The following is a 12,928-nucleotide window of genomic DNA, read 5'->3' on the forward strand; positions in this document are numbered from 1 at the left end:
TTTGGGCAGTTTTAATACATTTAAATAGAAGTGTGCTGATGATTCTGTTGCCTATCTCCTCTGTTGGAGGAGAACTTTAGTATCTGCGATGAATTTTGACCCAGCAGGCAACCACAATCAAAAGCTCTCATCCAGGGCACGTCACTGGGTTTTAAATTGGCTCTGCGACTCAGTTTTGCATTGCAGAGTATCCCATGGATTGGTGGTTTTCTGGTTTGAGTGACCTTACCCCTTTGCATAAAGAAGCTTATTTTAACCCTTACTGTCTGAATGGCCATTAAACTTGCCCTGGAACATGGCATGGGTCTGACAACCAACATTGCTGCCAATCACTTGCTCATAAGAACATCTGCAGTGTTTCCATTGCATTTCTCTGAAGAAGGAAAATATCACACTTCAACCCTGCACCGTGCAGGCTAAATTAACTAATCAAATTTATTTACTTTTAATCGATGCATAAAGAGTATGGGATTTTCACAGTAACTTCATTGCAGTGTTACTGTAAGCCTATTCATGACACCAATAAATAAAGTAAAAAGATAAAGTTTTGGGTAATTTATTTATTAGTCACAAGTAGGCTTATATTAACACTGTGAAAATCCCCCAGTTGCCACTCTCTGGCGCCTGTTCGGTTAACACTGAGGAAGAACTTAGCAGGGACAATGTACCCTCACCAGCATGTCTTTCGGAGTGTGGGAGGAAACCAGAGCACCTAGAGGAAACCCACACAGACACAAGGAGAACATGCAGACTCCACACAGACAGTGACCCGAGTTGGGAATCTAACCTGGGTCCCTGTCGCTGAGAGGCAGCAGTGGTAACCACTGTGCTGCCCTAATGGTCTTTTCTCTGATATCCATGCAATGGAATTGTGTTAAGTGAAGGAATAACTTTCTCCTTTTAAGTTCTCTCGCTAAACTTGAAAAGAATCCTTCTGACAAAGTTACTCTCCATCTTATTTATACAGCATAGTGCCTGGGGAAGAAAGCTGTGTCTGCTGTGTTGCCTTAATGGCCTGTGACCATTTTGTTGGGGTGGAGGGGGTATGGAGGAAATACTTCTTGAGGTCTGATGGTGAAACCACAAATGCACCACTGGCTTGTATAGGAGAGGCCATTCAGCCCCTTGAGTCTGCTATGCCCCACCAATTAGATCATGGCTGATCTGTGCCTCGAACCCATTTAGACACCTTACCTACGTTCTGACTCCTGCAGAGACCGATGTCTCTTGAATTACTTCCTGACAATTCAATGAAAGAATTTTATTGGAATCTGGTCCTTTGTCCCCGGTGTGAGGATTTTGCAAGTTCCTTGACTTGGACCCCTTATTCTCATTGCAACTAAATCAAGTTTGTTATTGGGGCAGCATTAGGATCAGGTCACACAACCCCATTCTTTCCTCCATTTTGTTACTCATTTGTGGGACATGGGCATCATTGGCATTTATTGCCCATCCCTAGTTGCCCTTGGAGGGCAGTCGAGATTTAACCACATTGTTGTGGCTCTGGAGTCTCACACAGGCCAGACTGGGTAAGGACAGCAGATTTCCTTCCCTATAGGAACCAGATGGGTTTTTCCAACAATGGGTCATCAGTAGATTCTTAATTCTAGATTTTTTTTATTGAATTCAAATTCCACCATCTGCATTGGCGGGATTCGAACCCGGGTCCCCCAGAATGTTAACCGAGTTTCTGGATTACTAGTCCAGCGATAATGCCACTCGGCCGTCACTTCCTCGGATTTTACCCATGCTTAAAAATATAAAACAATTTTCTAACTCTCAATATTGTGACTCCTTTACTGAACAAGTATCTATCAAACGCAATATCGGAAGCTCCCAACAGAGCCCCCAGCATCTACCGCCTTTCAGGAAGAGTGTCCCAGATTTCTGTCCCTCCCTCGGAAATCAATGCTCCCCAACTTCCCATCAAAATGGACAAGCTGAGAATCGCGATTGGGGAAATTAGGAACGAGGAGGCAGAATGAGAGGAAACTGTTTCTCAGAATTTAACAGATTGAATCCTTTTCATGTTTTTAAAATTCTTTGATTAGCATAAAGTTTAAAGTTTGTTTATTAGTGTCACAAGGAGGCTGACAGTAACACTGCAATGAAGTTACTGTGAAAATCCCCTAGCCGCCATACTCCGGCACCCTATTGGGTAACACTGAGGGAGAATTTAGCATAGCCAATGCACCCAACCTGTACATAGAATCCTACAGTGCAGAAGGAGGCTGTTCGGCCCATCAAGTCTGCAGCAACACAATCCCACCCAGGCCCTATTTCCGTAACCCAATGCATTTACCCCAGCTAGTGCCCCGACACTAAGGGGCAATTTAACACAGCCAATCTAACCCGCACATCTTTGGACTGCGGAAGGAAACCGGAGCACCCTGAGGAAACCCACGCAGACATGGGGAGAACATGCAGACTCCGTACAGACAGCCACCCAAGCTGGGAATCGAACCCAGGCCCCTGGCCCAGAGACGACAGTGCTAACCCCCACGTCGCCCCTTCTTTCCTCCCCGCCTTTCGACTGTGGGAGGAACCCATTAGCCCCTCGATCTTCCATACTTGGAATGCAAGCCACATTTCAGCAACGATTCGATCCTTGCCCGCATTCTGATGGATCCGCAAGGGCATTGCATTCCTGCTGAGGTGACGTGTCCTAAAGCAGATGCACTTTTCCACAAGGAAGTTTGACAAAGGTTCTGTACAACTGCCACCGTTTTATTAACCTCTGTAAGAGTCTCTGGGCAGCTTGTGGAATTGAGCCACACAGTTTTGAAAGATCCCCCCTCCGCCGCCCGCAACATGGTGACGTTTTTGCCCACCAGCACATAAGTGCTATGCATGTGTGGAGTAATTATTTATTGAAAACATGTCCTTTCCATTGAACCTAGGAGGGAACGTGCGGGAACAAGGAGTTCTCATCCCTTGGAAGGTTTAGTAGCTCGATCATAAGATTAGAAGTAGGCCATTTGGCCCATCAGCCGCACCATTCAATGAGAGCGTGACTGATCTGATGTGATAATCTTCAACTCCCACTCCCACTTTCCTGCTTTATCCCCGTAACCCTCGATTCCCTTACTGATCTATCTCAGCCTTGAATGTACTTAACGACCCAGCCTCCACAGCCCTCTGTGGTAAAGAATTCGCAACCCTTCATCACCAATGAATTGGCAATGCACCTTTTCAGTCCTGCCCCGTGCAGGCTAAAGCAACAATTCAAAATTATTCACGTTGAAACAATTCTCAAGAGTTGAAGTATCAGGAAATGCTGATTGTGTGCCCTACCCACACACAGATACTGCAACCAGGTTTTGCGTGGTCGCTAATAAAAAAAAAGTTCTAACCAATTACACGGCAGTTGTGAGACTGAACAAGTTGATCTCAGTGGACTGAATGGCCTTTAGTTGGGTCAACGCGGCCTTTGTTCTTTCCGCTGTATGCCAAACAGCAGCAAGGCAGGATTTTACACCAGTATTGTACCTCAGGGATCCGGGAATTCCCGGCTTGGGTCACTGTCTGTGTGGAGTCTGCAAGTTCTCCGCTGTGTCTGCATGGGTTTCCTCCTACAGACTGAAAGACGTGCTGGTTAGGGTGCTAAAATTCTCTGTGTTACCAGAACGGGCGCCAGAGTGTGACGACCAGGGGGATTTTCACAGTAACTTCACTGTGGTGTTAACGTAAGCTGATTTGTGACACTGATAAATGAACTTTAAACTTTTCAAGAGACATGCTAGACTGCCCTCTGCGGCATTTAGTGCTTGGCTTTTAGCAAGGCTCTTGTGGCTGGCAGGGTTCCAGGGCAAGGAGTTTAATACCTTGGGGACACAGTGCCCGAGGTTCCTGAAACCAGTGCAGAAAGTGCTAGGCTGCGACCATTTTCAAACTGGTTTGATGGAGCATTGGGTAGAGCATTTGTCACCCCCTGGTGCTTGGTGCTAAATCCCCACGACTGTCCAGAAAACATTTAGGACCCAGAAGCAGTTTGGCGGTGGGTAGTTTAAATTGTCAGTTTACGGAGTGCTTTACGAGCGACCCATACATCAAGAAGCCTCCAGTGGCAATCTGTGAAGATGACTGTTTTTGCAGTCTCACCCTCTCCAAATTGATGTGTACATACACAAGCAGCCTAATGAGAGTTCTCCGCTTAATAACAACGTGGGCAGCAGTTGCAGTGAGTGCTGACAGTCTGACAGGGGGTGAGCTGCCTGGTGTGATCCGTCCCCGTGCTGCTTTCGCTGAGCTTTTGGAAATGACAGCAGAGCAAAGCACTGGGTGAGGCTTACTTCACTTCATCTTAAACAGCTGTTTGACTTGCCAGCTTTTCAATCTTTCCGAAGCAGCTGCTTTTTTTCCACTAGGCTTGTATATAGTGATGTGGGTGGGAGGAAGTATTTGACGGATTCAGTGATACTTCAAAATCTGTTCTCCGTGACCTTTCCTCTCGTTCCCGTCCTTTCTTTCCCTTCCTTGCTCGTTCACTCTCTCTGTTTCCCTCTTCCTACTCACTCACTCCATCTTCTTGCTTTCTGCTTTCCCTCGCCCTGAAACGCTGACCTAGACAGTGATGCCGCATCTCATGGAAGAGTGAATTGAAAAAAATCATAAGGTGATATTAGGCGGCCAAAAGATTGGTCAGAGAGGTAGGTTTTAAGGAGTGTCTTAAATATGGAGAGCGAGAGAAAGAGATTTAGGGAGGGAATTCCAGTGTGCGCGTTAGATGGATTAGCCATGATAAATTGCCCCTTCGTGTCAGGAGACTAGCAGAGTTAATACATGAGGTTACTGGGATAAGGCCTGTGTGGGATCGTTGTTGATTGCAGGGTCTATGGGCCAAATAGCCTCGTTTTTCACTGTCGGGATTCTATGATTCTGTGGATGCTAGATTTCCAACCTTTTAACCCGTCTGGACAGATACAGAAAAACCTGCCTTCCGCTTGCCTCCCGTTCAGCAGTTTCCAGTGAAAGATGTATCCTCAACTGTTCCCAGAACAGTGCACTGCATTTATATAGCAGTTCTCACAAACACCAGACAGTGCAAAACACTTTCCAGCCAATGAAATACTTTTATGAAGTGATGTAGGGAACACAGCAGGGGTAAATGCGTGGGGTTATGAAATAAGCCTGGATAAGAGTCGGTACAGAATTGATGGGCAGAGTGGCCTCTTTCTGCACTGTAGGGACTCTATAATTCGACTTCCACCAATTGGGCCTTGTTTAAACACCTTGCCTGGCAGGTGGCAACCACAGCAGTGCAGCACTCCCTCGGTGTTACACTGGAGCACCAGGTTTGAGCTCAAGCCCTGTAGTGGGACTCAAATGCGGAACTTTGTAACTAGGAGGCAGGAGAGTGAATGCCACCAACAGAGGCAATCCCGCGGTGGTCTAACCACAGCTTTCAACTCTCCACTGCTTCTAGCTTTTCACCATTTAATTAATACGCAAACCTGTGGTCGCACATTGAAATTCATCAGCTGTCGCTCTGTCTGCTTGTTTAATCTATCAATGCTTCCCTGTAATTTTATTCTTACTCCTTGTTGTATCATCTATCTTTGTGCTATTGGGAAATTAGGACAGGTGTTATCTAAGGTAAATACAGTAAAGAGCTGAGACCCCAACACACATTTCTTGTGGTACGCCGTCAGTCAAGTCCTAGCAATTGGAGTGTAGACCATTGCCCCTACTCTGTCTTCTACTGTCCAGCCAGACTCCTTTCCGGTTCAATCATTTGCCTTGAGTGCTGTGAAGTTTACCTTTAGCTAACCATCCCTCACACGCAAGGTTCCACTGGAGTTCCTGACGCATCATGTGAATATGGGCATCGCGCCAGTCAGGCATTCGAGATGTCAGTGAAAACATTTGCACATGTGAACGCAAGGTTTAGGGTGGCACAGTGGGTTAGCACTGCTGCCTCACAGCGCCAGGGACCAAGGTTCGATTCCCGGCTCGGGTCACTGTCTGTATGGAGTTTGTACATTCTCCTTGTATCTGCATGGGTTTCCTCCGGGTGCTCCAATTTCCTCCCACAGTCCGAAAGACTTGCTGGTTAGGGTGCATTGGCCATGTTAAATTCTTCCTCAGTGTTACCCAAACAGGTGCCGGAGTGCGGAGACTGGGGGATTTTCACAATAACTTCACTGCAGTGTTAATGTAAGCCTTACTTGTGACACAAGTAAATAAATAAACCCAAGGTTCACGGAGGTAGCGTGGGTAGGTGATCAGGCACGATCATTGAATGGCGGAGCAGCTGGATGGTCTACTCCTGTTTCTACACTTTAAGCTGTAAATAGGGGGACAGGAGGACAGAGCGTTACCCTGCCATTCTGATGCTCCACTGTACAGTGCCAGGGGCCAAGAACAAAGAAAATTACAGCACAGGAACAGGTCCTTCGGCCCTCCATCTTGTGCCGATTGTGATGTCTCAACTATAAATTTCAAAAAAAAACCTTCTGCCCTTACTCAGTCCGTATCCCGCTATTCCCTCCCTTTTCATGTGCCCATCCAGATCCCGCTTCCACCACCTCCACTGGCTGCGCGTTCCAGGCACTCACCACTCTCTGCATGAAAAACTTCCCCCGCACATCTCCCTTTAAACTTTCCCCCTCTTACCTTGAACCTGTGCACCCTTGTAATTGACACTTCCACCCTGGGGGAAAAAGCCTCTGGCTATCTACTCAGTATACGCCTCTGGTAATTTTATAGACCTCTGTCAGGTCTCCACTGTCCGTTATGGTTTGTGAGTGCCTGCGTTGTTGAAATGGGGATGAAGGGATAGAAGGTGAGTGGAAGTAAAGGAAGGAAGATGTTTGCGTGGAGCATAAACACCCTCCACTGACCAGTTGGGCTGAAGAGTAAGAATTGGCAGGTTTATGAAGAAAAGGCGGTAGAGTGGGACTAGGTGAGTTGCTGTGGCAGAGGCCTGTTACTGTACAACAGCCATGGTACCCTCCTTCTGTGCAGCAACCATTCCATGATTCGATAGAAATGATCTGCCCCGGAGGCCGATTGACTGTTTTTCAATCTTTCACGGGATGTGGGCATCATGTGAAAGAGTAACTGATGTGGGGAGGTGATGGCCTAGTGGTATTATTGCTGGACTATTAATCCAGAAACTCAGCTCATGTTCTGGGGGACCCGGGTTCGAATCCTGCCACGGCAGGTGTTGGAATTTGAATTCGATAAAAAAAAATCTGGAATTAAGAATCTACTGATGACCCATTGTTGGAAAAACCCATCTGGTTCCTTTAGGGAAGGAAATCTGCCGCCCTTACCCATTATGGCCTACATGTGACTCCAGAGCCACAACAATGTGGTTGACTGCCAACTGTCCTCGGGCAATTAAGAATGGGCAATAAATATCCCAGGAACGAATAAAACAAAAACACTGACAAGGACAGCATTTGTTGCCCATCCCTAGTTGCCCTTGGACTGAATGGCTCGCTTGCAAGGCTGTTGCAGAGCCACGTTGCTGTGGGTCTGGTCTGGAGTCACATGGTGAGAGTCTAGACCAATCAGCACCCTTTGCTGTCAATTGTTGCTCCCTTTGCAGTTTGGCGTTCTTCCATCTGACCTGATAAGTGCAAAGTGAAAAGCTTTGACAGTACTTTCTTTCTTCAGCAAATGAACAAAACTTTGCAGGTTTCTTTGGAGAGGGCAATGGGTTGGGGGTGTGGGGCAGAGGTGTGGGCCTAATTATCTTTCATAGGGCTGGTGCACATACAATGCGCTGAATGGCCTCCTGCTGGACTGCAGAATCGTGAGGTAATGCATTTTGGAAGGTCTAATACAAATGGAAATTATACAATAAATAGCAGAACCCTTAAGAGTATTAATAGGAAGAGGGATCTGGGTATACAGGTACACAGTTCACTGAAAGTGGCCGCGCAGATGGAGAAGGTACTCAAGAAGGCATACGGCATGCTTGTCTTCATTGACCGAGGCATGGAGTTTAAAAATTAGCAAGTCATGTTGCAGTTTTATAGAATGCTAGTTCAGCCGTACTTGGAATATAGTGTTCAGTTCTGGTCGCCACACTACCAGAAGGATGTGGAGACTTTGGAGAGGGTACAGAAAAGATTTACCAGGATGTTGCCCTGGAATGGAGGGCATTAGCTGTGGGGAGAGATTGGAGAAACTTGGTTTGTTCTCACTGGAGCGATGGAGGTTGAGGAGCGACCTGATAGAAGTCTACAAGATTGAGGGGCACGGACAGAGTGGGTAGTCAGAAGAGGGTGCAAAGGGCCTGCTCCTGTGCTGTAATTTTCTTTGTTTTTCTTTGAGTTGCAAAGCCATTTTGATTGCCGCGAGCACCGTTTGAGCCCACAATTAAATGAGAAATACATTACCTAACCTCAGCAGATTAGTTTGTCTGTTCTTTAAGGTTAAGTTATTAGCTGAGTGATGAGAGGATTGGAGGAGGAGGAGGTGGGGGTGAGATGTGGATGATGTATTAGCCAGATTCCTGTCTCTCTAGCTGCCCTGATCTAATTGCCTCCCAAGGGCAGGCTGCGTTTTGTCAGCATTACCTCGGTGCTTTTGCGCGATGTTTGCCTCTCCCCTCTTCTCTCGTGAGTTCAGCTCGTCTATAATCCCATTGCATTTTGCGGATGGATCCAGAGGGCTGGCAACATAATGGGCTTTTTCTTTTATAAACCGTCCCCTGGGAGAGACCCACTCCTGCAGTTGCAGTCGATTTACCTTGTGTTGCAGTTCTGCAGCAACATTTTGTGTGTCAGCACCAACAGTGATGGTCTAGTGATGGATGAACCAGGCGTTAGTGCCATTTATAACATGGGACAACACCATTGCAGAGCCTTCCGAGAATATACCTAGCTCATTTATTGGTCAGAGCATCCCCTTAAATGCCCTACCACTCCACTACTGATCTAGCACTGAACCCTCACGGCAGCACAGTGATTAGCACTGCTGCCTCACAGCGCCGGGGACCCGGGTTCAGTTCCCGGATTGGGTCACTGTGTGGAGCCTGCACGTTCTCCACATGTCTGCGTGGGTTTCCTCTCTGGGTGCTCCGGTTCCCTCCAACAGTCCGAAAGACATGCTGGTTAGGTGCTAATAAAGAAAAGGGCTAAAGGGATACAGGGAACAGGTGGGGAGGTGGATTTAAGACCAGGGAGAGATCAGCCATGATCTGATTGAATGATGGAGCAGGCTCAAAGGGCCGAATTTGCCAACTTCTCCTAATTCCCATGTTCCCGTTGGTCTATTCTAGAAACTTAAATGCCTCTTGATGGTGTAGCAAGGGTGAAACAGCTGTAATATTAACAGAAAATGAGAGAAGGTAGTGAGTGAACACAATGTAAGTGAAGAAACAGCGAATAAGTTATCATTTCCCACCTGTTTGTACATGTGGCCAGTTGTGGGTTAAACCAATTTTTTAAACAAACTTTGGATGATTTCTGAGGTCGTGCATAAATCAAATGGTCCTGTTTGATTTCTGGGACTTAGTTTCTTTTCCATTACTCCATTATCCTCCTTTTGGGAGTTGTTCCCTATCCAGCTACCTTGCTCCAACTGCCTTGGGTCCAGTTTAAAAACAAACTCAAAAAATTCTTTCTAACTTAAAGGTAGCCCCTAGTTGCTAAGCAAAATGATGTGGAAATGCCAGCGTTGGACTGGGGTAAACACAATAAGAAATCTCGCAACACCAGGTTAAAGTCCAACAGGTTTATTTGGTAGTAAACGCCACTAGCTTTCGGGGTTTGCCCCTTCGTCAGGTGAGTGGGAGTGGTAGTGGTTCGTCATCTGACGAAGGGGCAAACCCCGAAAGTTCGTGGCGTTTACTACCAAATAAACCTGTTGGACTTTAACCTGGTGTTGAGAAACTCCTTACTGTGCTAAGCAACAGTCCAGTCCTTCTTGAAGCTGTTTGCTTTACCCATCATAAGCACTCCAATCACAATATAGCCACAGTTTGAAATGAAACCAAATCCCCATACATGCAAAGTTTTAACCCTTTTTTGCATGCAGAACACTAACTTAAATTTACTTAAATCTACAACTTATTTTTAATATCCAACCGTGCAAACGTAGATTACTTAAAACTACCTCTGCTTTCTGGCAGTGTTACCTCTGGGTTCAAGGAGGAATCCTGACTCTTTACATGGGTGCTATGGGAATATGAATGGGCAGATAGGGCCTCAGTTTATAGTGCTGTCCAAAGAACACAAGTAACACAGCAATGAAGTAAAGATTTTATGTATGCCATCGGGTGTTGCTGTGGGACTCGAACCCAGTACAGTATCTGCCTAACTCGTTGCGACGTTGCCTGTGATGTGCTTTGGGGGCATCCTGAGGTTTTGAAAATGCAACAGAAAGGCATTGGCTGAAGGCAACTACTGAACTCGTTGAGCTCTTTTTATGAACAGGGGACCATGCATAGAATCATAGGATGCTGAAGCAGATGCAAAAGCTATTCTGTCCTATTGTTCTTCAACTAGCAAGGACTAGGGAGACAATGGCCTAGTGCTATTATCTCTAGCCTATTAATCTATAAACTCAGCCAATGTCCTGGGGACCCGAGTTCGAATCCCATCACGGCAGATGGTGGAATTTGAATTCACAGAAAAAAAAAATCTGGAATTAAGAATCTACTGGTGACCTACTGCCACTTGTCAGAAAAACGCATCACTAATCTCCTTTAGGGAAAGATATGTGCCTTTCTTATCTGGTCTAGCCCATGTCTAACTCCAGAGACCAAGCAATGTAGCTGACTCTCAACTGCCCTCCAAGGGCAATTAGGGATGGGCAATAAATGTTGGCCTAGCCAGCGACACCCATGTCCCACGAATGAATTAAAAAAAGCTCAACAACAGAGCTATTCAGTTAACCCACTGAGGGTGGCACGGTGGCACAGTGGTTAGCACTGCTGCCTCACAGCGCCAGGGACACGGGTTCAATTCTGGCCTCAGGTCACTGCCTGTGTGGAGTTTGCACGTTCTCCCCATATTTGCATGGGTCTCTTCCAGGTGCTCCGGTTTCCTTCCACAGTCCAAAGACATGTAGGTTAGGTGGACCATGCTAAATTCACCCTAATGTCAGGGGGATTAGCAGGGTAAATATGTGGTGATGCAGGGATAGGGCCTGAGTGGGATTGTGGTGCAGGCTTGATGGACCGAATAGCCTCCTTCTGCACTGTAGGGATTCTATGATCTGGTCTGTCCCTTTAGCAATGTCTTCCATGCCTGAATTTCGTGGAAAGAGGAGAAACATGTTGCTGACATGTTTTCATCTCGCACTCATGAGGACAAATGCAGAATTATCAAATTTCAAACTCTAACAACAATTTATACCGTAGTGCTAAAAGTTGTAGTGATTGATTCAAATTTGTTATTCTAGCTTGCAAGATAAAAAGCGTGTGCAACATGTCTCTCTCCTCAACAATATTCATAGTTCAGTACGACCACGCAATATTAGAACGTGTTATACTGATGCTTTTGTCTGGGTGCCTAACGGGATGCATGCCCCTCACGGTAACTCACTTTTTCTCTTTCCCTTCTTCCCCAGACTATGGTGGAGGAACCAATCATTTCCAACGATGAAGTGATCTTCCCCCTTTCGGTGGCTCTGGACAAGCTCCCGGTTGGAACGGTAAAAGCGAAGGTGAGAGAATTCACTGTCACATGACTGTGCATCGGACGCCCGTCAGAGTCCACCCCAAGTGCTAAAAACATGCTCGGGGCCCATGTGCACTCCTCAGAAATGTATCTTTCCGCTGGTAAGGGGTGGAATGTAAACTGGATGTCTGGGGGAAGGTTGCCATTTTCTCTACTCCGCCTTTTATCTCCCGCTGAAGCTGCAGGTTCTTTCTGGGATGCCATTCTTTCCATTCATGTTGCCCAACCAAATGACCTGTGGTCGAGGGAATTGAGCATTCAGCTTATTCCTAATCACAGCCTGCCAGTTGTGGCCCAGTGGGAAGCTCCCTTGTCCCTGAGCCACAAGGTTCAACTCCCAGGAAGAAGGCAGCACTGAAGGAGTGCCACACTGTCAGAGGTGCCTCCTTTCATGTGAGACTTTGAGTTAAACTGCATCAGATGGATTCTATTGCCCCTGTTTCAAAGAAGAGCTGGAGAATTATCCCCACTGTCCTGGCCAATATATATTGGGGTGGCACAGTGGTTAACACTGCTGCCTCACAGTGCCAGGGGCCCAGGTTCAATTCCAGCCTCGGGTCACTGGCTACGTGGAGTTTGCACATTCTCCCCGTGTCTATGTGGGTTTCCCCCAGGTCCTCTGGTTTCCTCCCACAGACCAAACGTGTAGGTTAGCTGGATTGGCCAAGGAAAATTGCCCCTTAGTGTCTAAAGATGGGCAGGTTAGGTGGATTGACTAGGGTAATTTGACCTTTAGTGTCCAAAAATGTGTAGGCCAGATGGTTTGGCCGCAGTAAATTGTCCCTTAGTGTTCAAAGATGTGTAGGTTAGGTGGATTGGCCATGCCTCTTAGTGTCAAGGGGATTAGCAGGGTAAATACATGGGGTTACGCGGATAGGGCTTGGGTGGGATTGTTGTCTGTGCAGGCTCGAAGGGCTGAATGGCCTGCTTTTGAATTGTAGAGATTTTCTGATTCTATTCGATCCCTCAATCAATTTTAGAGTCAGACAGCTTGGAAACAGACCCTTCGGCCCAACTTGTCCATGCTGCCCAGTTTTTATTATTAAGCTAGCCCCAGTTGCCAGCATTTGGCCTTTATCCCTCTGTACCCTCTATACCCATCTTACCCTGTAACTGTCTAAATGCTTTTTAAAAGACAAAATTGTTCCCACCTCTACTTGATCAGAAAAGTTATCTGCTCATCATCACATTTTATTTTTGTGGGAGCTTGCTGTGTACAAATTCTTGCCACAAGAGGGACTACACTTTTGAAATGTTTCCTTGGTTGTACTTTGGCATGTCCTGAAGGC

The 12,928-nt window shown here is 46.6% G+C and overlaps 1 protein-coding gene across 1 annotated transcript in view; it reads left to right on the forward strand.

Annotated features, from left to right (window-relative positions):
• The window catches only part of trappc14 (trafficking protein particle complex subunit 14), a 78,935-nt gene that overhangs the window by 38,412 nt on the left and 27,595 nt on the right, over nt 1-12,928 (forward strand). Inside the window, exon 2 of the mRNA XM_080181811.1 lies at nt 11,530-11,625. Within this exon, the coding sequence (XP_080037937.1) occupies nt 11,530-11,625 (96 nt within the window). The remainder of the gene's footprint in view (nt 1-11,529; nt 11,626-12,928) is intronic.

This window comes from Carcharhinus amblyrhynchos, unplaced genomic scaffold (assembly GCF_965287045.1).
Source record: "Carcharhinus amblyrhynchos unplaced genomic scaffold, sCarAmb.v2.hapA scaffold_43, whole genome shotgun sequence".
Taxonomy (NCBI): domain Eukaryota; kingdom Metazoa; phylum Chordata; class Chondrichthyes; order Carcharhiniformes; family Carcharhinidae; genus Carcharhinus; species Carcharhinus amblyrhynchos.